Source organism: Equus caballus, chromosome 24 (assembly GCF_041296265.1).
Source record: "Equus caballus isolate H_3958 breed thoroughbred chromosome 24, TB-T2T, whole genome shotgun sequence".
NCBI classification, from domain to species: domain Eukaryota; kingdom Metazoa; phylum Chordata; class Mammalia; order Perissodactyla; family Equidae; genus Equus; species Equus caballus.
The window spans coordinates 15,820,481-15,847,963 of NC_091707.1; the positions used below are offsets into that span (position 1 = coordinate 15,820,481).

The following is a 27,483-nucleotide window of genomic DNA, read 5'->3' on the forward strand; positions in this document are numbered from 1 at the left end:
TTTAACAACTATTTTCCAGTGGAAGCCAATGTCAAATTGACTGGTATTCAGGATGCGTTTTATAGGAATGCAGGCATTCCATCTAATCTACAGATGTATTTAACACCTGTAGTGTGATCATTTCTCAATTTCCTCGCTAAACTTACAGTGATAAATTATAGTTGATATTGGCCATTAAAATATTTTACTATGGAGGCTGGCCCAGTGGTGTCATGGTTAAGTTTGCATGCTACGCTTTGGTGGCCCAGGGTTCCCGGGTTCAGATCCCAGGTGTAGACCTACACACTGCTCATCAAAGCCATGCTGTGGCAGCATTCCACATACAAAATAGGGGAAGATTGGCACAGATGTTAGTTCACCAACAATCTACCTCAAGCAAAAAGAAGAAGATAGGCAACAGATGTTAGCGCAGGGCCAATCTTCCTCACACACACACACAAAATATATATACATATATTTTACTATAAAATATTCTGGGTACATACATTGGGCACTAAAGCAAATTAGTCCACCCACCACCTATCTGTGGTGTAATGAGAAAGTGAAACTGATCATCAGCTAACTTTCCTTCTGTGAGTAACACTATCAGTTCATATGTGAAGACCCTTCCTCACTGCTCTGTTGTGTGTCCATCCCTTTAAGTGCAGGCTTCCTCTCTGACTCCTTTCTCACTTTCCAAGGCAGCTGGAATTAACAATGTGATTGGGCTGTTTGTTGGTCTTGTTTGTTCATTGCCAGTCAAGAAGTCAGAAAGATGCTAGGTTTTCAGAGGGTAAGCGGAGAGGTCACCTGGAGGTACTATCTCTAGTTTTGTAGGCAAAGTTTTCTGTTGAGAGTGTTGCAGCCTGCTGTCAAGGTTGTGCTGGGTTCACTGCTAAGGTGTGCTAAGGTGTGTCTGTCCTGTTCAGTGATACAGTCCATGTAAAGTGACCGCCGGGCTCTTTCCTAGGGGCCAACTGTGTTAGTATGACAGGTCAGCTGCACTGAGTGACAATTTCAGGAAACTTCACATGAGAACCGTCGAAATCAGCAATGAAGAGCCAGTCCTCTTTCCAGCCATCCCTTGAGATGAGTGTCCTCTTTGGGTTCTAACTTGCAGTTCTGTAGATCTGGATAGTCTAAAGATTGTACAGTGGAGAGATCTCGTTTATCCCAGGAGCTGAGGCTCTGCAGGGTGAAAATCCCTTTAACAGCACAGCTCAACTTTTGGTTCTAGGACCCTGGAGTCAAGAACATTCTGTAGATGAATCATATGATGTGGACATGAGAAGAGCTTAAAGGGAAAGTATAATAACTATTGGCTTTCCAGTTAATTGTAAATGTTAGCCTAGGGCCACAGAGCTCCCGGACCTCCTCACAGAGACTCAGCCAGCCTCCTCATGCTCCCGATCTGGGCTGTGTTCTCCCACAGGTTCTCAGCCAGCCCCAAAGTTTTGGCCTTCTTCTCTGGGCAAATGATTGCCAGGTCCCATCTCCAGGTAGCCCCCATTCTGAGCCCCAGACCCACATTTCCAAAAGCTTGTTTGACATCCTGCTCTGGGTAGCCATCTGGCCTGTCCCAGTCAACTCGCCCAACAACAGAGTCTCTTCCTCACCCAGCCATTGCCTAAGGCCTGACCTCTCCCCCTATTTGTGGTATTTCCACCGTGGTGTCCACTCAGTCTTCAAATGAGCTTCCTTCCATCTTCACAGGGTTCCTCCAAGCCTCTCTACTCCTTTCCCATCATCATGTCCTCCCTTTGCACTTTTGACTCTCACTCTCAAACCTTCTAAAGTTTCTTAAATTCATTAGAAGAGAGGTGAGACTGAGATGCACTCAGTCTGACCTGTGTGGGAGGTAGAGCATGAGCAGATTGGGGCCAGTCTGGTGCTTAGAAAGGGATGACCCTGGGCAAATCGCTTGGCTTCTCTGAGGCTCGGTTTACATACCTGTAAATTGGGGATGCGTCGCTCACAGAGACTTGTTGGGGCCTGAAGTCGTAAGTGAGGAATCAGGCAAGGACGTAAATGGACCTTGAGAACCAAGCATTGCTTTGATCTCTGGCTCTCTGTAACATAGAGAGGAGGCATTTAGGACTGAGGTTCCACATTGCTATGATGCTTCTCGGTCCCTTACATTCCCTGGGCACATGGAAAAGTGCTAACATTTGTTCTGCACACTGGGGTCACCTAGCTACCCTGGGCCGTGTCTGGCTGCTTGAGGGCTGAGGGGATCAACATATGCACAGGCCCATGATTCATTCGAGATGTGTCATGGTTGGGAACTCAGTCTCACAGGTCACAAGAGACCTGCCATCTTCCCTGAGGATAGCCATTCTTATCAGGGCTATTTAAACATGTTGTGTGCATGGGTTTTTTGGGGGGAGGAGTCGTTTGTCTCTTTCATAGCCCGTCCTTCATCTGGACCATGAGCAATCAATTGATGAATCCCTATTCCTGTTCTCATTCTTAAGCAGACATTTCCTGGGGATGCTCTACTTGGTGTTTTGAGGAAGTGAAGGTGGATACACATCGCCCTCCACCTAACCTCGGGGGGAGTTGTCATGAGGTAGAAAAGGACACCTAAAAACAAGCAAACACAGAAAGAGTCAGGGAGCCCGCTGCTGGCGTGCTGCCTGACTTGCAGCTCTGGATGTTCGCTCTGGAAACCCCCTGTGCGGTGTCAGGCCTGGGGCTGCACTTCGGACCACGCCAGAGCCTGCACAGCAGAGCATGCTGGACAGAGCTTAGGGGCCCAGTGTCATCGCTGGGGGTGTGCTTGGGGCTGGAAAGGAGTGGGGAGGCAAGCCAAGCCCACTCTAGAGGTCCCTCGTCAGTCTCTCTCCCCTTTTCCTAGGATCTTGGCAAATTTCCTTTCCCAGACTTCAGTGATGTCTAAACTCTCCTTTGTACGGTGCTGTGTTGCTCCCAGATCACCTTATTTCCTTGTATCCTCACAGGAACTTGGGAAGTAGACATTATTTTTATTTTTCCATATTTTAGTGGAGGAAACCAAGAGTCCTCTGAGATGCTGGATAACTTGTTCCCAGGAGGCGGTGGGCTGCGGACATAAGCCCAGGCAGCTGTCATTCGATCATTCACTTCTTTCTAGGTACATCTGCCCCAGCACAAGTTTTGCCACAAGTGTCCTCTGTTTGCAAAGTACAGGATAAAGTTCTTTCTAATGCTGAAGAATGTCCCCAGAAGTTTGTGGGAGCAGGAGGGCGGGGTCTGTAAGTCTCCAGGACTGCAGTAGCTCTGCTCAGGAGGACGGCAGCTCAGCACAGGGAGGAGGCAGACCCCCCGGATGCTGCGGGTGGTGAGAACAATCCAGCAACCATGACTCATTTTCCATCTTGGCTAATGTAGACACTCGTGTGCTCTAGACGGAATGACTGGATAAAACATCAACTTACCCGTTTTTTAAAAAGTTTAGAATCTCATGATGTCTTTTAACAACATCCCCTTGAAACACATTTATATAGCCATTTATAAAATGAGTTCTTTGCACAGTTTTTCACCAGCAACTTTAGATGGCTTGTATTAGGCTTGAAATCCAAGCATAGACCTCCGGTCCTTTTAGCTATGGAATTGCTTGCCTATTAAAATCTGAATTTCTCTGGGCAGACATTGAGAGCTCAGGTAAGCCAATCAGTGACACACTATTCATAGGTCTTTTTAGTTCTCTGAAAGGTCTTTCCCCCCATGGACTTGATCAGAAAGCTCCTGTCTCACGAACAGTGGGAATATGGTAGAGCGAGAGGCACAGCCGACTTCAAGTCAAAACACTGGCGTTCTAAACCTCAGGCCAATCCCTTGTTTTTTATCTGAGCCTCAGTTTCCTCATCTGTCAAGCAATGAAAGTGCTTTGTAAATAGAAGAGTGTGATTCAAATCTTATCTTTTGGTCTACATGCATTTTTATACCTAGGGCAAGGATATACATTTACTTGCCTTGACATATTAGATTAAAATAATATAGAATAAAAATTTTTATGTGTTCTAAAGATGCATAATGTGGAGTCCATAGGTTTTTTTGTTGCCATTTTATTCCTGAAGAGTTCAAAGCCCTGCCCCTCCTGAGTGTTAATTAGCAGATAAAAGCAGACCTCCGAGGTGGACCTTTGGGGAGTCAAGCTCAGAGTTTCCTATTCTGTGAAGATAGTTCCATCCTAGTCAAATCCAGCATTTGGATCTTCTGTCTCTGCGTTGACCTCAATCCTGAGCGAATTTGCTAATGTGGGTCACGGATTCATTCCTTATGTGAGCGAGTGTGCTTCATACTATTCCGTGACCACAGATCGCACCCAAAGACTCAGCCCTCTGTTCCCACATACCTGCTATTGGTTGAAAAAAGGCTGGTGTGAGTGTGTGGATGACGTACCCCAAATCTATCCCCACTAGTGGAAAAACATCTTTAGAGGGTCTGAAGCATCTCTGTTTGGTCTGAGGATGGTCCTTTCTGTTAACAGCAGTGTACCAGGAGCTGAATGCTGTTTATCCTCTCAGAGAAGAGAATTACCAGGAGTGAGGCTAGCTTACAGGAGTGTATACATATGATTGAATGCAGGACTTTATCCACCATCTGGGAAAAGTAGTAGGCGTTGAGAATGGCAGCTGCCCTTCCCACAAGGAAAAGCCAAGAGCAAGGGATTGGGAGCCCGAGAAGGTTGTCAGGTTTGGTCAGACACAAGGACACTCAGGAGCTTTTGCTGCTGCCACATGTGGCAGCTCTCGCCCTGAGGTTCTTCAAGCGTGCCTCTGACCGCTGTTTTCATCACAAAGGTGTAGATGGACAGACCAAGCAGAGGAGAATGAGGTGACCTCTTCAGCCCGGAGAGATCAATAGCAGATGGAAGTGACGCCTGTGGGTACTTTGCTCCGTTTAGTCAGAGACTTGGCGGGGGTGGAGATCCACAGGAGCCGAGGTCGAGCCTTTGCCCTTTCTCTTGTTTTGCACAAGAGGGTATATGATTACTGGACGTATTGGTGGAGACCTCTACTGGGTGGGACATTTACTGATGCCCTACGTCCTCCCCAGGGAGGGTGCTTGTCACCACTCTTCACTCCCTCAGCACAGGATGTTCTGCTGCTGACGACCCCACGCCATCCCCCAGAGAGGTGTGGGACACCGAAGGGGATGCCCTGGGAAGTTCCGCCAGGATTTCCTGTGCTGCTGGGGCAGCTGCCTGCACTGGGCAGCAAACCAAAGGTCACAGACTCTGCAAACGCACGGCCTTTGTTGCTCATGGAAGGCCTGGACCGCAGGGGTCTGAGTTAATTGATCGCACTGGGAAAACTACCCGATTGAAGTTGGACAGAGCAGGATGAGGGAGAAGTGACTGAACTGTTGAAGAATGAGCTTAACTGAAGAGCTTAGCTCCCTCAAATCCTTCATGGAAGTAGGCAGGATGTAAATGATAAATCATAAATAAATAAAACTCAAGAGCTAAATAAAGTCCCTTTAAATATGTCATCCCTCACAGCTGCAAGTGTTACAAGTGGAATTAGCTGGTGTGCACCAGTGTGGGCTTTCGCCCCTTGACACTGAGACTGGATTCGGCCTCAGATACTTTTCATCCAAAATATTTTATCTAAATCCTGTATAGTAGCAATGATGAGTAAAGTGATGGACTGAGACCTAAAGTATCAAACCAAGGCAACTAAGCCAATTTTTCAATCCAGCTGGAATTTTAAGGATTAAAGTTTTTAGTCAAAGGATCTTAAGATACAATGTAAACCTCCACACCTCATGAACACCATCAGATAAATATATACACACACACACATATGCCATAGACATATGTGTACACATTTACATATATGCATATATATATATACACATATATATAACTAAAAACAGAATATATATGATATTTATAGAAGTATATATAGACTGTAAAATATATATACTTTTATGCATATTTTATATATATACTTTAAAATATATTATATATTTTATAAATATAAAAATATATTTTATAATATATAAGTATATATTATATATTTTATAAATATAAAATATACATATTATGTTTTGAAGTATATATACTTCTACAATATATACATATATACTTATATATTTCTATAATTTATACTTATATAATATATATTCTGCCTTTTAGTTTTTCTCTCTGTTTAGCCAAAAGCATGACTACTTTTTCTTTCTGTCCTGTTTACAGCGGTGTTACTTACTGCATCTTATGAGGAGGTTTATCCAATAATCTGTAAGATGAAAATTGAGCACACAAAATTACCCCTCAAAGCCTTACAAAGGCATCACGTTAGAGAGCAACCTACAGTCCCTGCCGCGTCCAGCCGGGTTACTTCTCCCCTCTGGCTGTGGACTAGATCATTCGCTGTTTCTTCTGTTGCACCTCAGCTGAGGTACAGAGAAGCTCGCCTGATCTGCTCAACGATCTGGCCCTCTTGCCCTGGCAGGTGTACCAGATGTCTATGGCATGCTGGGTACTCAGTCAGCTGCTCTCCAGGGGGCCCGCCCACTCCTCCAGTCAGTTCATTTGGAGTCACTTGAGAGTATTTTGTTCCCAAATCTGTTTATGCTGATTGTACTTTTTCCATTTGAGAAATGTAACTAAGTGTTTGTAAACAGATGATGCATGAGTGTGAAAAGTAGAGGTGTTTCCATAAAAACTGTACTGTTGTCTTGGGAAGACTTGTCAATGATGAATTTACTTAAAAAAAAATTGTGGCCAAATTAGGTATAAACACGATAACTCTAAAAGATTGGGGGAAAGGCATAAAAAGCTAGGTAGATTCTGCAGGCAAATTGCTTTTCAGCTGACTTTGGGTTTTTTCTCTTCTTTAAAGAAACTGAACCTGAAAATCATAGCAGATTCCTGGTTTATACAGGAAAGACAGTTGGGAATTCCAGACAGTGGACCCATCTTCAAAGATGAGGCATTGTTCCTGTGCCAAGTTTGTGAATGAGCGGACTGGACACTCATATATTTAAATATCTATGAATATATATAATAAATATCAATTTTTATATATTATAAATATCAATTAATGTGTGTGTGTGTGTATATATATATACATATATACTGAGAGTGTCACTTTTATGAATCCATGCTTTAACCAACTTTTTTTTAATTAACTGACTGTCAACCCAATCGTGTGGGATTAGGAAGTTTCTTTTGTAGTGGCAGTATGCTGTGTAAAATATACTCGTCTACTGAACATGTCAAGATGCTTATACCATGCAAGTTACAAGAGAACTGACAGGCTGACGGACAGCAGACACACATCCAGCTCATCCTGCTCATCAAGGACACATGCTAACTGAGGGAACTGGGGACAGAACCATCTGCGGGAGCTCCCACAAGCGTGCCCACTTTCTCTCTCCCACCCTCTCTCTTCCTCCTCTTCCTCTTTCCTCTCTCCCACCTCCTCTTTTTCTCTCTACCTCTTTCTCCCTAAGCAATGTAGTTTAATTCAAAGAACTGTGAAACAAACAAGGGAGAAACCATTTGGAGGTGAACAACAATATATTTCAAAGTACTTGTTCCAGGAAAGATATGCTCTTTGGCTTAAAAAGTTTGGGAATATATGTATTTTTGTTTGTTTGGGGGTTTTTTGGTGAGGCAAGTTAGCCCTGAGCTAACATCCGTGCCTGTCTTCCTCAACTTTATATTTGGGACGCCTGCCACAGCATGGCTTGATGAGCAGTGTGTAGGTCCGCACCCAGGATCCAAACTGGTGAACCCCAGGCCGCTGAAGCAGAGGGCATGAACCCAACTGCTATGCCACTGGGCCAGCCCCAATAAATGGTTTTTAATGCGAACCAAACACACCCAACACACACACACACACACACACACACAGAAATTCCTTTAAATGAGCTTTGATTTTATTAAAACGTGACTTAACATTAAATAGTTCAGAAATATATCTGTTTCTCATGAAGTGAGATGAAGATACAGTGAAAGAAATCTTATTTGAAGTATCCTAAAATCCTATGTGTTTTAGGTCATCCTCTCTCCTCTTTGGTTGAAAAACCTTTTGGAAGGACCTTCCTCTGTTTCTGTACTCGGTCTAGACTCTGTGTCAGAGCACAGACAACTGCAAGGAAGGTGAGGATGCCTGTGGGTAGTGGACGTGTTAACAGAGGCATCTGAGGACCCTCAGGAAGGAGAATAGTTCACAGTGAGATGGTTGTTGTCTTTAACAATAATAGCCATATGAATGTGCTTTAAATTATGCTAACGGGGAATGCTTGAAATCATAAAACAGGTATGATTATTGGGTTCCTATTCAACCAGAGAATGCAGATCCCAAAGATAAGCGTGCCAGAACATGAATTTCGTGGGAAAGCAAGTCCACACACCTCCAACAAATAAGAGACATCCCCTTCATTTCAGTAATAGGTCTTAGTGGTTTAATTTTGATAGATTATGAGGTATTTTATTCTAGAGCATAAACCAGATGCTTCTCTCCAGTTAATGGGGAACAACTGATGGCTGCCAGATTAACTAGCAAAGAAATGTTTCTCTCTGTAGTTGTGGACAATAATGCAATTTCACAGCATTTCACTTGAGTGGACTTTGGCATGAATGGATTTGTCTTTTGCCTCTCAGGGCATAGGTCCAAATTTGAAGCAGATGGCGGAAAAGATGGATGGGCACCGAGATCTCCAGGTGAAATTGGTTGGATTTCCTCAGTCCTCATTAATTCCTGGTTGATCATCATACATCTCCATCTCTTTGACCCTACATAATGAACCCTGATTTCTGCAGATTTTCTGGGTCTAGAATAACCAAAATGTGCTGACTACACTCTGAACAGATTGAAAGAACTACTCACCTTAGAAGGACACACAACTGGGCAGGGTGTGAGCGCTAAAGCTCAGGGAGAGAGTTTAAGAGACAGATTGCTTACACTGTTCTTCGGGTAAAACTGAGTAAAAGAGAGACTTTTTGGTTCTTAGATTAATTCTGATGAGAGACTTGTAGCCACTCATGACTAAGCAAGACTGATAGTTAGGGGTCCCCCCTCAGTTCTGGAATGAGGCATAAGAAGCAGCAGTGATTGTGGGAAAACCCCAGAAGCATTGTTCCGGGCACTGGGATGAAGAGGGGACCCCAAGATCAATGGAAGGAGGGACCCATGGGAAGTCCTAGGGCAACAGCGCTTTGTGGGTTTAATTAAAACAGTGCCTGTGGAGCTTCTTGACCAAAGGCCTGGTATTCTGATTTACTTCCACATTAGGGTAGGCTTCTTGACATAGTTGTTTTTGCTCATGCTGGAGACTCTCCTGCTAACCAGTGTGTGTTATTATTATTATTTTTTTTATTGTGATTGTCGTATTAGTCCTCATTCTGAGGCAGATGCCTTGGGTTTATAAATAGTATATGTTGGCAGAGACACTTAACTAAGAGGACAAATGATTCCCACTTAAGATGAGAATTTTTATGATCGACAGAGCGAGCATTACCCTTTGGTAGTCACCGGCCCACAGACATATACGTACCCATGTGTTGGGGGACGGAACATACCAGCCAACTAAACACTGGCAAATCACAGGTGCTTAAGACCCTGGAAGAAAGTGCCCAGGAGGTGTGCACTTAGTTTTAAGGAAAGCTAAATAAGTGTGACGTTTTCAATGGGCCTTTTCTTCACTTAAGCAGAATGACAATATTTTACTAGTCACCCAAGAGATAAACCACGGTTTAAACCAACTTCTCACCTTTCATTGCAAAGCCTAACCTGAGTAGTTATTAAAAATGAATGGGATTGAAAGAGATGTATAAGCATCTATTTTATTTCCAATTTCATGCTCTTGTATTTTGTACTGTGGTTTTAGATCTGGTTGTGAAGGCTGATTGGGGTGAAAACAGCCCTGAGAGACAGCTGGGCGGGGAACAGCCTGCCAAGTCTGAGACAGAGTCCTCAGATGGGTTCAGCTGTTCCCTACTCACCAGTGTCCTCAGCCCAATTTCCTCATCTTGAAGATGGAAACAGTCATGCCTACTGTCCTTCCATGGGATGCAATGATATCCATGATCGGCACCCCTGGGGACCTGGGGCTGAGAGTCTGAGACTATAAGCTCTCCTCTCTTCTCAGGGACTCCGCATGTGTAGGTCAGGGTTCCAGGTCCCAGGAGGGCAGTGGCTGTAGTCTCTCCCTAAAAGGCTACGCCTTTGTTGAAGACAGCAACTGCAGTGTGCAACTTACCCTGGGTCATTCTGATTGAAGAGTCGAGGAGAAGTGAACGCCCTTCCTCCACATCCTGACATCCTCCCGATCACCAGCTCTCTGTCTTCCCCCTGCCCCACGGGTCCAGTGACTTAGGGGAAGTCTCCGTGGCCACCCACTCTGTTGCTGTCCCCTGCTATTTGTTTCACCAATAACTGACTTCTAGGTATGGTAATTCTTCATTCACAACTTTGCTGATATCCGTTACTTTATTTTCTAGGTAATGTTCTAGGTAATGTTTCCTGAGCCCCTACCATGTGCAGGCACTGTACTTGCTCTCTGCTCTGTTATTCTTTTGTTAACTCAAGAGAACTGTGGATAAGAGAGGTTGAGAGAGCACCCCAGACCAGACAGCTGTTCCGTGCTGAGGCCCGCCTCCCTCCCAGCCTGCAGACTCCCGTAGGTGCTGTCTTCATGCCTTCCTCGTGCAGTTGTCTTCCAACTGTTCTCCCTTCGCCCGGGTCCCTCCCACAGGCCACCACCAGATGTATCTCCCCATACTCCATTCTGATATTGTTTCTTCCTCAAAAGCTGCCCAGATTTCCACTGCACACCAGCTCTCTCCAGGCGGACCTTGTGTGTTTCCCCTCCTGCTTCCCCCAAACCAGTTCTCAGCTACAACCCAAATGTCCCACTTACTAGTCCCTAACTACTCCTGTGCCCCTGCGCCTCATCCCTCCTCCACTTGGAACAGCCCCCTCGTCTCCAGCTCCCAGTGTCCCCCGTCCTTCAGGGCCTGCGTGCCCTCCTTCACTAGCCCAACTAGAAACCGTTTCTCTCCCCTCTGAGTCTGGGTGGTACTTTTTGTAGAAGCGCTCAGATGGCATTAGGTGTGTGGGGCCTGGTCGTGTACTGTTATTTTCTGTTGTCACAGATCTCCAGAAGGATCTTGGTGTTTACAGGTGAGAAAGCCACAAAGAAGTTTGACAATGCTGGGGCCAGAGTCCATTTCCCCAAATCCCAGATGGGTGGCTTTTTCTACTCTGGCCTTTTACCTTCTGTCCTTCCTTGACAGACCAGGACTATGCCCTGTCTACACTTGAAGTTGAGATAGCATCCAGTGTAGTCACGTACCCAGGCGATATTCAATAAATCTTTGTTGAAAGAAAGCAAAGGAAAGAAGATAGGAAGGGAAAAGTAAAAATAGTAATAGCTAACGCTTATATGGCACTGCTGTTCTAATTCAATCCCCTTTCTAGTTGACTCGCTAGAACATCCCTCTGAGAGAGGGGCCATTGCCGCCATCTCCATCGTATACGTGAGGAGACTGAGGCAAGAGAGGCGAAGTAAGTTGCCCAAGGTCACAGAGCGGGTGAGTGCCAGCGGTGGGACCCGACCCCGGGCGCCTGGCCCCTGCGGCGGTGCCCTCCTTCCGCCGTGTTCAGGCAGGGCCTGCAGGACAAGGAGAGGGAGTGCCGTCTACGGTGCCCGAGGCGACAGAGCCGGGGAAATTCGGACTAGACTGCCGCGTTTTTTCTTCTTTTAATTCAAACTGAGGCGAAGCCTTGAGCGCCCGGCTCCCTGGAGGAAGCGTCGCCGGCTGGAAGTCACCGTCCGCTGGAAACAGGAGCGAGTGCCGGGTCCCGTCCCGCGGAAGCCCGCCGATACGGGGTGTTTAATGGGCGCTCTTCGCCTCAGAAGTGTGGCTCCTACTTAGCCCGCGGTTCGCGGGGCTGCCGGCGTCTCTGACGTGGCGGCGCCGCCCGCTCTCAGGGAGGCAGCCCTCGGGCGCGTGGAGAGGCGGCCCCGCCGGCGCGCGGGAAAGGCCTGCGCCGAGGCCCGGAGCGCGGGAAACGCCTGCAGCAAACCCCGCCGGCGCAGAGGCCCGGAGTGCGGGAAAGGCCTGCGCCGAGGCCCGGAGCGCGGGAAAGGCCTGCGCCGAGGCCCGGAGCGCGGGAAACGCCTGCAGCAAACCCCGCCGGCGCAGAGGCCCGGAGTGCGGGAAAGGCCTGCGCCGAGGCCCGGAGCGCGGGAAAGGCCTGCGCCGAGGCCCGGAGCGTGGGGACGCGCTTCGGGACAGGGTGAGTCAAGGCTGCAGCAGGTCCGAGCGCCGGCTGCCTTCTGACGGCTCCCCTCTGCCCCCCGCCCCTGCGGGCGGAAAGCACTGCTCTTCCTGTGTAAAAAGGCGTCGTCGTTTACACCCCAGACGGCTGAAACGCTTCCGTGGCGATGCTGTGAACCCCGAGTGTTTGTTGTGGCCCAACTAAGACAACGGTATAGATTAATGAGAAGTGACATGTAGTGCTCTCTCTGCCGGTGTAACTCAAGCAAATCGGCCCAGCTCCATCCCTTGCCCCGCCCCCAGCCGCACCGCCCTCCTGGCTCACGGTGCGCTTTTGTGGCCGCCATCTTGTCTGTTCACGTAATCAAGGAGTCTGAGCTGTGTGAAAGTAGGTTACTGTTGTTGTGGTTTCTTGGAAGAACTGTGCGTGTGTGAGTGTAGCTTTTTATCTGAAAGACTAACCCACAGAGAGAGTCTGCGAAGTAAAGGATGAATGGGCCAGGTGACTTGCATTTCTTGGCTCCTACGCGATTGTAGGCCTTGTGTAGTGGATGCAGCCCAGATGGACCCTGAGCAAAGCAGAACTGGGTACACGCCTCTGTGCTGTGTTTTAGCGGTTTGTGACCTTGACCAAATGAATTAGCCTGTCTGATCTCAGTTCCCATCTGTAAAAAAAGGAGGATAAGCCTAGCTTGCAGGGTTATTGAAAGGACCGCAAACCCTGGGCGTAAAGTGCCCAGCTGGTGTGCAATAATTGATAGTGGTTTTTGTTGTTACTGCTGCTGTTGTTGTCACTGTTGCTACCACCACATCTCCAGGTAGCTCTTGTGTACGGGAAGAGCAAAGGGGAACTTGACCACTGTGGCCTCCCATGCACACAGGACGCGCTTTAATCTTCAATACTACCTGCTTTCCTTACTGTAGCAGCCAAAATTGTTCCTAAAACAACAAGTAAACGTAAAAATTGCCACCACACAAGGATGAAAACAAAGACTGAAGGGTTCCCGCACTCCAGCAGGGGTCTCTTAGCTGAGGGATTCCTTCTTCCTTCCTTGTTTGCTTCCTCCCATCCACAAATATTGACAGGCACTGCCAAGAACATACACGGCTCGGAGCTGAGCCACAGGGGCCGCGGCTGAATCAGACATAGGTTCCATCCTTAAGGAGCTTACCATCTACCAGGAAAGGGGGAGTGCCTGGACACATCTCAAAAATTAGGTAGGGAATGGTAAGATCATAAGAGAGGGAGACCACCAAAGGGCTATGGCATTAGGGTGATGGAGAAATTTTAGCTGGAGTTGAAACATGCAGGTTTTATGAAAGAGGCAGGCTAGCATTGTCATTAAGAACAGAGATGCGGGTTGGACCACCAAGGTTGAGCCTTGGCCTTGCTACTTACACGTGGCTCCTTGAACAGGCTGGGCCACATCTCTGTGCCTCTGCTTCCTCATCTGTACAACGGGGGTGATCACAGTACCTACCCCTCAGGGTTGTTGTAAGGATTCATGAGGTCTGTAAGTGCCTAGAACAGAGCCCAGCACACAGCAAGTGCTGTGTTAGTGTTTGTTAGATGAATTTGCCAAAGGACAGGCATGGATGGACCCACAAGCAAAGGTGGGCACTGTTCTTCCAGATGGAGGGGTAGCATGAGCCGCGGCAGAATCTGCTGAGGTGTAATAGGCTCGGGAAGGTGAGAGAGGGGAAAGGCAGCTTGGGACAAGATTGTTGAGGCTCTTGAGTGTCAGGCCAGGAGTCTTGGACTTTATTGAGCATGTGAAAGGAACTCAGTCTTCTAGAAGTCCTCAGTCAATGTGTGTGAAGCCAGAATCTGAACCTGTCTCAAGGTAGCTGTCTACATCTCGTTTCAAATGAATGTGGCAATGAACCAGATGCCCGTGGGCATGAAATCGAAGCTGGGATTATCCAGGCTCAACACGTGGGCCTGAACTGACGCCTCAGGGAAGACGCGCAGCAGATCCCAAGCAGGAAGTTAAACTGCAGGGGCAAAAGGAGGGGGATGCAGAGGCCTGGGGTGGGGGTGGGGGGGGCAGCGGGGAGGGAGTGGGGGGCAAGATACGTCACACCCTTACCCCATCCACAGCTTCCTTTTCAGATTATAGATCGTTTTCTTTAGGTTACAGTCAGCTGCTTTGGTTTTGTTTTCATCTTTCTTTTGAGCCTCCAGGTAGATGCCGTCCTCTTTACCCTCTGTGCTAGGGTGGGGTTAGGGATGAGGAAAACCTATCCCAGGAGACTTGGCTTGCAGCATTTATGGACATGGCGCTTTGTCACTCTCAGCCTGTCCTCTGTGCATCTACAGCTGGATCTAGTAGGACTTCAGAAAAGGCTGCACAGGGTTCACAGGCCCTTGAGAGGATGCCCATCACCGTGGGGTTTGTTTTTAGATGAAAAATTGGAGGGGTGGAATGCCTTAGGCTTGATTTGCTTTCAACTTTAGCTATGTAAAGGGTACTTTTAATTTTTAAAAAATCATCCAAGTTATTGCAAGAGGATAATATTGTTTTTTAAGTGTTATGGGACGTGGGGCAGTTCCTAACACCACATGTAAGTCATTTAAAATTCTTTTTGGAACAAGGTAGTATGTAATAACTCTATGTATGTTCCAAATCAAGATCAATTACCGTAAAGTCTCTGTCGGTAACGTGGGAACAATGAAATGATAAAGTGCAACTGTAAAGTAATTTGTTGCCCTGAAAACTACTATGCATCTTCCCACGAAGTGACGGAGTGCAATATCCCTGCGTTCACTGTGGGAGACTGATCCTCTGGCCCAGGCTGCATTTCGCCTGCAGTTGAGGTTCCCCAGAAGAGATCTTAAATGGTCTTGAATGAGGGGTGCCTGGGGCCCTTTCTCAAAGGTTACCTCGCAATCTAGGAAGGTAGACAGGCACGTTTGTAAACGATGGGAAGTATTTGCTGATTTGGGCTTGAAAGGCATTTTTTCCATACTCCTCCAGTGGCTCTGTATCAAAGCATAATACTGGTCTTGGAAACTGTTACTTATCCATCTCATCTTTCTGAAGAGTGAAGTTTGCCCCCAGCTGTCTGACAGCCAAGTCCCACCAGCTTCAGTAGGAGCTGCACATGTGTGTCCAGAGGCAGAATTTGGCTCTTTCAAATGTAGGCCTAAAGGGCCTGTTTAATATGTTATGTGAGAAAGAGTCAGGTCATATAAATAGTCATGGCTCCCACCTTGAACCAAAAGTCATCCTCATTTGATGCTTCCAAAGTTAGAAAACAATACAGGCAATAGAAGCTTTCTTGGGGTTGGTGAAGAAACCATGGCTGCCTTGTTCTCCACCATGGGTTTTTGACCATGTCAGCAAAGCAGGCTGCCGGCTGCTGTGAGCACTTGAAGTCTGGCTTGGTTTCATTTACTCGCTCAGCCTGCTCAGAAGGAACATTCTCGAAGTCCACTGAATCTCCATCTACTGTCGGGGTGCCCAAGCATCCTTGGGGGGGAAGCTCTGCAGCAGGCCTCTGGGTGCTGGGCCCTGGGCAGGGTGGCACTGCAGCCCTTGGAAGGGAGCAGTGACCCCACCCTGCAGCCCTGCCACTCTGCAGCACCCTTCAGCAGCTGAGTCTAAGAAGAAATAGCATAACACTTCTCTCAGATCATCATTTTGGCTGAGCTAAAGGTAGATCAGATTTCCCCCTTAAATAACTGTCTTCTCTCTGTGTAAACAGTCATGGCCATTAGTCTTAGACTTCAGACCTCAGCCCATGGATCTGGACTGGTTTCTTTTTCAGACCTTAACTCTGAGGGCCACTCTTCCCTGCTCTCTGAAGCCTCCGATACCTCTATCTGAGCCTGCAGCCTACTCTCTGAGTCTTAAGGAGCCATGCTTGGGCCATAGAATTAAGGGGGGATGGGAGGGACGAAAATTCTTTCACTTCTCCCCCCAGGGACCTAAAGCCATTTTAGCATCCCACAAGAAATGCCAAATTATTAAAGCCTGATGTTCTTGTGCTTTTGGATGGGAAGAAGAGGTTATGCAAAGGAGGCCTGTGTCCCTGCAGAGGGGATGAGAAACCTAGCAAGAGATTTGTCTCATTTAAGAAGTAAATGTATTCAGTGGCAACAAAGATGCTGCCAAGTAAATTTATTCCATTTTTAGGGAGAAAAGGGCAGGAGTTTTGCTGCTCCTTTAAGTTGCTTTTTAGACATAAATTTCTGCACGAATTTCTCTAAAAAAGTAACACAACAACAGCTTGTTTAAATGTGACCTCTTCAGCATGCCTAAGAATTTGAGAAACAAAAGAGAAGGCAGTGGATAATTGATCCTGTTCTCCCAAGGCCTGTCCTGACGCTCAGCAGACCCTGGCTTGGTCTCTTGCCATACAGGGGTTTAGTCTCTGCCAGCAGGAGAACACAGATGGTCTCTCCCTTTCTGCAGATGTCTTTGAATGTCAAAAACATGAGAAGGAAATCCATTGACACTCTTGTCATTGTGACAACGCAATATATCCCTTAGCAGCCATGTAGCCATGCCCCAAATGACACTCAAATCAGTGGGGCGGGGAGAGATTTTTAAAAGAAGGCAGAAAATCCCCTACCATGGAGAGCAGCTTATTTTAAAGCCAGGAAGCCAAGGAATCTTTCTGAAATTTTTGCTTGACGGCTAAACTTTAAACTTATTCCTTAGCCACGCCTCAGGTCTAGGTCTGGCTATGCAGTGGTGATAGAACATGAGAAGCCGTGTTTCAGCAGTGGAGAGCTTCAAAGTCTTTAGTTTGTTACTAAACGTAAGATTTAGGATCTCTGTGAATTAATCAAAATGATTGCTTCTGGTAGGAATTCAATAGAGTTGTCATATCAAATTAAGTTTTATCAAGTTTCGTGTGATAGGGATATTCACCAGCCTGGATCCCAACACAGCGTGTGCTCACTGCGTTTATGAGAGTGAGGCTGGAGTCACCCTGTAATAGAAATGAGGTCACCTTAATTGGCCTGCTTTAATGCTGTGCGGCTATGGGGACATCAGAGCCCCAAGGAGTAAACTAGTAGCCTGTTGGGAGGAAGATCGCCTGGTAAAGATTCCTTGCCTGCAAGGTTTAGAAAATTCAGTCCTCCAGTAAGTGTCTCGCACAGGAACAAACCTTAACCTAAATATAGAGGGCTAAAAAAGAATCCTTCCATGGTAGGGCTCCCTTAAATTAGCTCAGCTAATCTATTCATCTGTGTGTGCTGACTCGTGCCTAAACATTGGAGGCCAAATCCAAAAAAAGAAAAAGCAAGCCGGTGGCTCAATCCTAGGAAAGATGTAGAATCACTGAGAGTGATCCTGGACAGAGGCGCCACTGCACGCCACAGCGGGTCCACGTTAGAGATGCCCGCTCCTCACAACCACGCTCATTAATTTACCTCATGCTTTGACTTTGCAAGTGCCTTTGGCATGTTCAGATTTCTCCATTTATGATAATTCTTCTCAATTTTCAAATCATTTTATGGTCCAGGTTTCAAACTTCAGATAAGAAGTTCTGAAAAGATGTTAGCTGTTGATACTTTTAGTACTTTCAGTATTTCCACCTTGCTTGGATTCCCAAAGTATGCTCAAATAAGAACTTTTTTAATAGATGGCCAGGATGACAGTGTTCTGGGCCATCATCACTTAAACATAGGAAGCAAATCTCAAGAAAGAGGAGGGCTAAAGAGATTTGGACTCCAATTTTCGTAACTAAAATGGCAGAAGGGAACACGACAGGATGCAAAAGAGGTCCCCACAGCCTAGAGCCTTGCATTACACACTTGCTTCCCACTGAAGCCAGAGACCCTGTTGTACAGTCGAGTTTGCTGTACCTGCTGAAACACCGTGCATGCTCTGCCTGAATTCTGGCCACGTGGTCCCCTCATTTTGTTATCTGACTTGTTATCTACTGGTGACTTCCCATTTCTCTGGGAAAGTCAGCTAGTGGAAGACACCTAAAGAAGAAAGTCAGGGCAAGAGAAATTGTTTGGAAGTGGTCCAAAGGTAGCGCTCTGTTGTGTTAGGGGGCTGTGACATTCCCCTTGAAAGGCTGTTATTGATCCTAGGAGTTGTACCACACTACATAGTGTTTGAGTAACTAATTTGCTTGTGGCCTTAGAATCCTTATAATCGGATGGATCTATGCTTTTTGCTATCTTATGAATGTCTCTATTTAAAGAGAACAAAACAATAACAAAAACCCCAATTCCTATTCCCCTGCCTCCTCCACGCATAGTATTCTACTGTGGTTTATTCCTGAACCTGACTCATTCAGCTTTTCTCCTGGAAGTTGTCAGTACAGAGCCTGGTTAATGGAGAAAATGAGCGCAATGCTCAGGCACAGGGCCGTGACTCATTCCTGGCGTTTCAGGGGCTTTGTAATGGAAATCATAGTTCCAAGCCTCAGTTCTTACCGTGGATATGTGAATATTAATGAAACAAAGCAGAGTCTCCGGGGCTCTTGCATAACTCTCACCATAGATTCAGTGTCTGCTTATGGAGTAAATGTTCCTCTCCATAACCCACACATGCTTGAATACCATAATATTGTTTTAATTAGTCTTTTAAAGCACAGTAAAATATTTGGCTTGGTGAAAGGAGGAAATTCTCTCATATGTTGGAACTGTTTGGTTAAAAGGGCATTTTTGTCTATGGAATTAGTCTCCTGGGGTTTATACTAGTATCTGAATGCTTTTTAAATAGTCTAATGACCTGCAGCCAATTCTCATTCATTCATTCATTCTCTCTCTCTCTTTCTACCTACCTATCTGTAATTGTGTGTATGTGCAATAGATAGATAGATAGATAGATAGTCTATTGGGAGAGCATGGGTAACTGAAACCCTGGATGACCCCAGTCTTTTATTTTACCTTCTGCTTGACCCAGACTTCTTTCAAGTGACATTCCTTTCTTTGTCCTATATAAGATGTAAAAGTGGTAAAATAGCCAAGAAATAAACAGCAGGAAGAAGTGGCGGAAACAAGGAAGAGAGATATTGCAAATGCTTATTTTTTATTGACTCAGGTTTGAATTTTGTGTCTGACAGACTGGTAGGACTTTGTGGAACCTCACAGACCAGCCAGTTTCCCATCATTCTTGGAGATTGGGTGGGACAGAAGGTCAGAGATTTGAAGTTGGCTTTTGGTGATTCTTATATGTCTGCAGTCTGTTGGACCAGGAATATTTTGGAGCTGCTAGTTGGAAAGTCGCTATTTTCAGCTAAAGAAGAGAAGGAGCAATAAACCTTCTAACTCAGCCACTTTATTCTGATCCTGTCTTCTCTAACAATAGCTCCCTGCTGCATGCTCTTAAAACACTAGTGCTAATATTATGAGAAATAAATTATAGGAAAAACAGTCTAATCTTTTCTAAAAGTGCTAAAAATACCAATCTGCAACCAGGAACTTTTAAACTTTCTTCCCTTTTCAGATGATGCAGGATTCTAGGCAAAGACTAGATTTCAGAGGACACTCAGGCCAGGGCAAGAGTGGAGATTCAGCTTATAGGAGTAAAGGTCTTTAGACAAGGACGTTCAAAGGGAACGCCTTGTTAGGAAGCTAGTGCTGAGTCTTTAGGTGCAGAGACCATTGTTTTCCGTGTCTGTCTTGGGAAGCGGCTGGTGATGGAAATGGATTATGTGAATTTTTTTCTTATGAGGAAACTGAGCCACAAGAGGTTACATTCCCAGACTTAGAACCTAGGGGTGTGTCCCTGAGGTCTGGTCTGCAGTTGGAAGACAGCTCGGCACCAAACTGTTTGGCATTGCTGGTTTCCCCATGGGAACCCTTCCATCTGCTTATCCTTGCCAGGCCCGTCTCTCAGAACGTGCGAAGGGAGATACTTCTCTGTGATAGCCTTCAAGATTTGAAGAAAGGATCTAGTCTGGGAGCTGAGATAGAGGGGACAGGATAGGATAGTGACCTGGAGGGTTTGGAGGCAAAGTGATGGTGGGACAGGTGTGCGTGTCCAGAGAAGACGGAGCGTGTGTGTTCACGTTCCCACTGGGGTCCCACTCCTTTATCTTCTGGTCACAGATGGCTCACGTCCAGTCCTCTGCCATCCTTCGCTCCTGTGTTGTGTCTGCCGGGAAATCTCACCAGCATGTCTGAGGTCACTGCATATTTCTTTATACAGAAATCTTTTCTTAAGTTTCATGAAGTGGTGGAGTAAGAACTATGTAAGTCTTAATACACCTGATAGATTTTCTCTTTTTAAAAAACGTTACTTTTCAGAAAATAAAAAATAATAAGACATTCCTGGTGAGTTGGGTTCTCGTTCCCGCAGCTGCTGTGGGTTCCGTCTGGCTGATGTGGTGTGTTTTCAGGTGTGTGAGTGAGAGGCCTGGATTGTGGATGTCTCTGGACTACTGGCAGAGATAATGTTTAAGGTTGTAATGTGGGTGCTGAGAACCTTTTAGTGTATGATTACTTTTTGATATGGTTATTTTAAGGGAAAGTTAACTCAACTTAAGTTGCTTAAATTTAGCCACATTTCTTAAATATTCTTTTCTGGAAAATTGAAAAGTGACTTAGTTAAAACAAGATTCAGAAACTTTTTTTCAGCATGTTCTTCAGTTTATAATGTTAAGATTTGAAGAAAACTTAAAGTACCTAGCATCTCTGAGACCTGATGAACCAGTTCATATTTTTACTTTTTTTTTTTAATTTGAGAAGCTGTTGCCGTATAGAGTAAAAGAAACTCATGCTTCTAATCTTTCTTGTTGACGTTGCCAGTGTGAATGTTGTTATTGTTAGATAATCATAATGGTATGTTCTGGAGGCTCTTCTCCCCTCATCCGACACACCCAATGCACTCATACCCTGCCAGCACAGCCAGAGAAAGAAGAATAAAGCAACATCTTATTTGCTTTCAGAATTTGATTCTCTATTGCTTTGGAGACATGCTGGGATTTGCTCTTAAATTGTTATTAAATTTCTAGTGTCCTGAACAGACATTTCTCCAAAGAAGATATACAGAGGGCCAATAGGCACATGAAAAGATGCTCATCATCACTGATCGTCAGGGAAATGCAAATCAAAACTACACTAAGATATCGCTTTATACCCGTGAGAATGGCAAAAATAACCAAAACAAAATGTAATAAATGTTGGGAGAGGTTGTGGAGAAAAAGGAACCCTCATACACTGCTGGTGGGAATGCAAACTGGTGCAGCCACTATGGAAAACAGTATGGAGATTTCTCAAAAAATTAAAAATAGAAATACCATATGACCCAGCCATCCCACTACTGGGTATCTATCCAAAGAACTTGAAATCAGCAATTCCAAAAGTCCCATGCACCCCTATGTTCATTGCAGCATTATCTACAATAGCCAAGACGTGGAAGCAACCTTGGTGCCCATCAACTGATGACTGGATAAAGAAGATATGGTGTATATATACAATGGAATACTACTCAACCATAAAAAAGGATGAAATCATCCCATTCACAACAGCATGGATGGACCTTGAGGGTATTATGTTAAGTGAAATAAGCCAGACAGAGAAAGACAATCTCTGTACGACTCCACTCATTTGTAGAAGTTAAACGTGTAGACAAAGAGAACAGATTAGTGGTTACCAGGAGAAAGGGGAGGTGGGGGGTGGGCACAAAGGGTGAAGTGGTGCACCTACAACACGACTGAAAAACAATAATGTACAACTGAAATTTCACAAGGTTGTAACCTATCATAATCTCAATAAAAGTTAAAAAAAAAATTTCTACCCAGGTTTAGATTCATTTGTAAGAAGAACCAAGAAAACTTAAGGGCACTGGTGAGGCTGCGCCATAGAGACCTTTCTGCAGCGAGCCTTTGCATAGCCTCACAGCAAGGACGGTGGACACGGCGCCGGGCCGGGGAGTGGGACTTGGGGCTGTGTGGATGGCCTAGGGCACATCGCTTCACCTGCACCAGCTTCCTTTCCTCACCACTTGCCCAGTCATGCTTGTTTTGAAAATTAGATGTGATAATGTTTAGAAAGAGATTTTGCACGCTTTTTAAAAAAGTACTCCTCAGATGTTAGATATTAATAAGTTAGAAACTAAAACAGAGGTTGAGTAGGTAAACGTAATTATGTGTGTTATCGATCATTATGTGTGGGGAACACTGGTAATTTTGGAAAAGTTTTTAGTCTCTTCTTGATAGGACCCCAAATGCAGAGAGACCAGTTCAGCAGTTTCGTTAAGTTTAAACAAAGTGAGAATTGGAAATCTCCCAAAGGATAAGCAGAAATAAGCTGTGACAGACCACTTCTCCAGATGATGGAAAGATGTATGACCAATGCAATACCCGCTTTAAGAAGAAACACAGAGCCGTTGAAGAGAGCTATTGTAACATACAGGGTTGGTTACAGGACTGGCCTTACAGGGAGTGTAGGATGAATGTCATGAACACGCCTGAGGTGGGTATTCCATTAAAGGGCTGTTTGGTTCAGGAATCCCTGGGTGAAGAAGGAGCCCTCTCCTCATCCCACAAAATGGCCTTTAATGCTCAGGGCATGGAGTCTGCTGCATGCATGGAAGAATCTTGATTATTCTTCCTATGAGTTTACAGAGGAAAAGTCCATAAGTTGTACTTAGTCCCAAGACTCAGAAAGCAGCAGAAGTAGCTGGGACTCGCTCGGTTCCATGTTGGCCTCCTGTCTGTACTGTTTCATTCCATTTGCTGTCCTCTGTGGCATCTTCAGAGTCGGAGAAAAATAAAATAAGGTGGTTTCCTGGAGGCTGTTGAGCGCTGGTGCCAACCGTAGCCAAGTGACAAACACCCACCATACTTGGGCCACCTCTCAGCCAGCGCCCCTCCCAGCACACATCCCGCTGAGGGCTCATCCTCAGAACCCCTGACATGTCCTGAGTCCTGGTAACCCTGGTAACCCTGCTGATGTTAATGCTTACTGATCATCAGTTATATTTTAAGCATTTGCTTTTGTTTCAAAAAGTATTTAAGATGGAGTTTCTCGGCACATAATCAAGTTCCCAAGATGTGCACTGATGCTCTGGCCTTCATGGTCTGAGGCTCCAGAACACTGGGGAGGGCTGTCATCTCTTGGAGTCACAGTCATCTCCTTTCTGGGGTACCCCTGATGGGGATGGAATAGCAGGTAGATGGCATCTGATGCCAGGATATCTTGTAGGGTTGGCCTAAAACCCAGACACATGTGGTTGTGAAGTAGGACAGAGTCCAAGGCACAGGACCACGCCAGGCTTCATGGAGGGTCAAGGAAGCCACGTTTCTGTCTAGGAAGACCCACGTGGGTGGTGGTGATGCCTGAGCCCAACACAGTCACCTATAATTCCTAAGTTCTTTGCTGAGAGGGCTTATTCGAGGGAGGTTGAGAAGATTGCTGGAGGGAGGCTGAGCATGAGATTGGGAATTCAGAATGACCTTTTCTCTATTAAATTCCTTAGCTTCCATGAGAAGAATAAATTCCATCAATTCTTCCATTGAGAATCACTTCTCAGCTTGATTTATTTTTACATCAGAGCCCACCACACACGCAAACTCATGCTCTTTCCAGCAGAGCTCTGAAAACATTCATCTATCTGCATGTTTTTAATCAGAAAATTTGGATTACTTCCTGCAGACTGCCTGTTTCTTGAAGGAGGAGGAGAAGATGGCACAGTAGTCTTTTTGAAAGGATTGTTTTAAGTGATTGATTGAGCCAAAAAGAAATCACCTTTTTATTCTTCAAGGCAAAGGCTTTTTCAGGCCAGCTGATTGGAGTCTAAATTGTTCCACTGAGGGGAACGGGAGGCATGTCTCCAGGTGTATCCAGGTGGGCACAGTCTTTTAGTGAGTGGCGCATATATGAGATCTTCTGTATGGAATTCCTGGGGCCGGCAGACTCACAGAGAAGGGGTTTGTCAAATCTTGTCATTTCAGACTCCAGGCTAAATATTGGCATAGAAAACAGAGATTTCCACAGTCAACCCATCATTGGTTCAGATGTTAATAGAAAATCAAGAGTCAAGTAAAGTTAATAGGTAGAGATTTTAAAGTCAGGCTTGGTTTCAATTTACGTGTGGTTATTCTAACTGGTCAGAGAGGCTCTCTCCCCAATACCCTGGCCCAGGCATAAATTACTCACCTGTTAAAGACGAAGTAACTTTTCTTTGAGGGTGCCACCTTAAGGGTCATTAATTTAGCAAATTAACTGACATTCCTAGAAAAGCTCCATGACTTGTGCCAGTGAATATTTACCCAGTTAGTGACTCTTCAGATGGCACCCCAAAATCACTGGTCCACTTCCAGGATGAGCAATTGACTTTCAGGAAGTGGGTTACTCACTTGTGCAATCAGATCAACACCCACGCTGCTCAGTTTCAACACACTTTAAAATGCAAATGGAAACTTTCCTACCTCAAACTTTCAAACCTTTTCCAGATGGACCAAGAGGGGCGAGTGCATGGAGCCCAGGGAGGTTGGTCCAGCTTGGTGGCTGAGCACCGTGATGGTGGCCACAGGCTCGTGCTGGGTGGCTGAGATGAGGCATCCTTGAGTGCCTGGAGAGAGCTGCCTCCTGTGCCCGCCCCATTTGCATTTGCCAAACGCCCACAAGAAACAAGGGCGATCTGTGGAGAGGCCAGGGTGTGCTCAGCTGAGAGGCTGCCCCACCCCATGCCCCCTTGAATTGTCTCTGCTCGTTTCCACTGCTCAGCTGCAGCTGCCCACAGCTGACTGGGAAATGGATCTGGGCCTGAGGAAGCAGCAGCAGGGGCATGGGGTGGAATTCGGTATGTTTTTCGCACGTGGCCCCTTTTGCCCTGGTAGCCGCAACAGGGAGTCAGGAGGCCCACGCTGTGCTGCTTTTGACTGTGGGTTAAGCTGGGTGCCTCGGAGGGTGACACTGGGGAGGAGGTGACCGAGCGCAGTCTGCTGTTCAGTTCTGGGTGCCAGGTTTTCAAAGAGACATTGAGTGGACCCAGAGGAGGGTGGCCAGCAGGCTGTGGGGGTCTTTACATTGCATTCTTTCAGGATTATAAGCAACTGGAGATTTTTATCCTGAAAAAATTTAGGGGGATGGCCATCTTGTGAAAGGAGAAGTAGATTTTTTTTTTTGTATTTTGTTATACATAAAATTATATGTAAAATTTGCCATTTTAATCATTTTTAAGTGTACAGTTCTGTTATATTAATTATATTCACAATGTTGTGCTACTGTCACCACTATTTATTTCCAGAACTTTTTCATCATTCCAAGCAGAAACTCTTTACACATTAAACAATAACTGCCTCCTCCTCTCAAGCCCTGGCAACCTCTATTCTACTCTCTGTCCCTGTGATTGCCTGTTCTGGGTACCTCATGTGAGTGGAATCATACCATATTCATCCTTTTGTGTTTGCCTTCTTTCACTTAGCACAATGTTGTCAAGGTTCGTCTGTGTTGTAGCATGTGTCAGAATTTCATTGTTTTTAGAGACAATAATATTCTATTGTATGTATAGACCACATTTGTTTATCCATTCATCTGTTGATGGACATTTGGGTTGCTTTTGGTTGTTGTGAATATTGCTGCTATGAACATGGCTGTACAAGTATATGTAGATTCATTCTTTGTGGTTTCAGAAAAATCGGCATCTGTTGAATGGGAAGAAGTTGCAGAGAGGCCAGTTCTGGCCTCAGCCCTCCTGGCTCTCATTGATGGTAGAGGTAGGCTCCCTATGGCTGGGGAGTAGCTCAGCCTGGGAGACCCATCAGGGAGGAATTGTGTGGTGGGGCTCCCACAGCTAGCAAAGGCAGGGCCAGAGGGTCTCTGAGAGCCCTTCCATCTCCAGAATTCTGTGAGTCTCAGGCAGGTGGAGTGTGCGTCCTAAGTGAACCATCTGGAGAAAAAGAAAGTGGTGTCTGGTCAACTTTCCCCTGAGGAGAAAAAGGGGAAGTGGAATGGCAAATTACCTACCAGTCAGAAGAGGTGACTTGTGAAACTATCTTGGGCCTGGACTTGAGATCAGAGGCTGGTGATGCTATGAAGCTTAAACAGAGGCCCTGCATAGTCTGGCAGAGATCTTGCCAGAGCTCCATAGAAAGCTTTCCTCCACACTAGCATCCTAGAGTGGGGTGGGGTTGAGGTCCGGGGTTCTCGGCACAGTCCCCTCATGTCTGCTGGAAAGAGGGCTGCCCCCTGGGAGACCCGTCTGAGCCCCATCCCAGAGCAGGTCTGGAGTCCGGGTGGGGAGTGAGGGCAGGTGGAGAATGCTGGACTGGGGAGTGTTCAGGAGTGAGAGTCAGCTGAGGTGGGGATGCCCTGGGATCCAATACAATTAGCTTCCTTCTGGTACAGTAGGGGGGTTTTCTTATCATTAGTTGGGGAGGCCTAGCCAGAGAATTCCAGTATTCCAGAGTGAGTTTAATTGTGGGTGATTTCATTCTGCCTTTTTTATGTCGAAGCCAGGGACTTGCGTCATATAACAGTGAATTCAGGAGATTTTTATTTGCATGTGAATCATAGCTTTTCCAGCTGAATGTCACTTACTTGGAATTTTCGTCTGATTTTGTTTTTGTTTTTGTCTCTTGGTGTTTTTCCATCAGGCTCTTTGGCTAACCAGAAAAAAAAAAAAATAGAAGAAGGGCTCAATCTGACTGGAGCAGGGTTTGAGTTGGCAACTCAAAAAGGAGAGTATTATGAATGTGAAAAAAAGAAAACGGATGCTTTATTTTGCTTTGAGGAAGGGACTGAGGCCAAGTCAAATTGAGAGCTCTAATTTGGGAATGGTGTTATTACAGGTCATTGGGAGTTGGTTACACTCTAAATTAGGAGGCCAGTCACATGAGGAGGCAGCAAAGGCGATCACATGGGGGACTAAGTTGGGGCTCTTCTACAATGAAGTTTTATTTTATTTACTACACGGTTGAAATGTACTTCTGTCATGTTGAGAAACCGAATCGCCTTATTGGCTGCCGAGTGCTCTCTGTCTTGGCCCGTCAGTTGTCTTATAAATGAGCCAGTTCTTCCGATATGTGTGCTTTATTTAGGCACTGGAATTTGTTCAGTGATTAGTGGAGCAAGCCATGTGCTAAAGGTTATTTTTCTATTCTTCACCTTCACCTTCAGATCTGATTCCAAGGGGCCTGCTTCCTTTTCTTCCAAAGGCTCTACCCATTTTAGATCTCAAGGTCAAAACATTCTGATAACTTTAGAAATATATATGTATATATATTATCTAAGTAAGTGATGATCTCTGTTTATTAGATTATCTTTCATTTTCTCAGTACAGTTACTGTCAGCTTGCAAAATAAAAACAAAAAAAAGATGAGTCCTGCCCCACGATGGGCAGTTAGGAACAAAGTGTTCTTCC

At 45.7% G+C, this 27,483-nt stretch overlaps 1 protein-coding gene across 21 annotated transcripts in view; it reads left to right on the plus strand.

The window, feature by feature from the left end:
* The window catches only part of SAMD4A (sterile alpha motif domain containing 4A), a 203,093-nt gene that overhangs the window by 78,045 nt on the left and 97,565 nt on the right, over positions 1-27,483 (plus strand). For 3 of the 21 annotated variants that reach the window (XR_011432017.1, XM_070249527.1, XM_070249525.1), the window contains exon 1: positions 24,813-24,921. The exons of 16 other annotated variants lie outside the window; for them this stretch is intronic. Coding sequence is in view for 4 of the 5 variants with exons in the window: in XM_070249527.1 (XP_070105628.1) it covers positions 24,873-24,921 (49 nt within the window). In the remaining variant the exon portion in view is untranslated. Of the gene's footprint in view, positions 1-24,812; positions 24,922-27,483 lie in introns of those variants that run through there. 2 more of the 21 variants (XM_023627767.2, XM_070249519.1) reach the window with 1 other exon arrangement.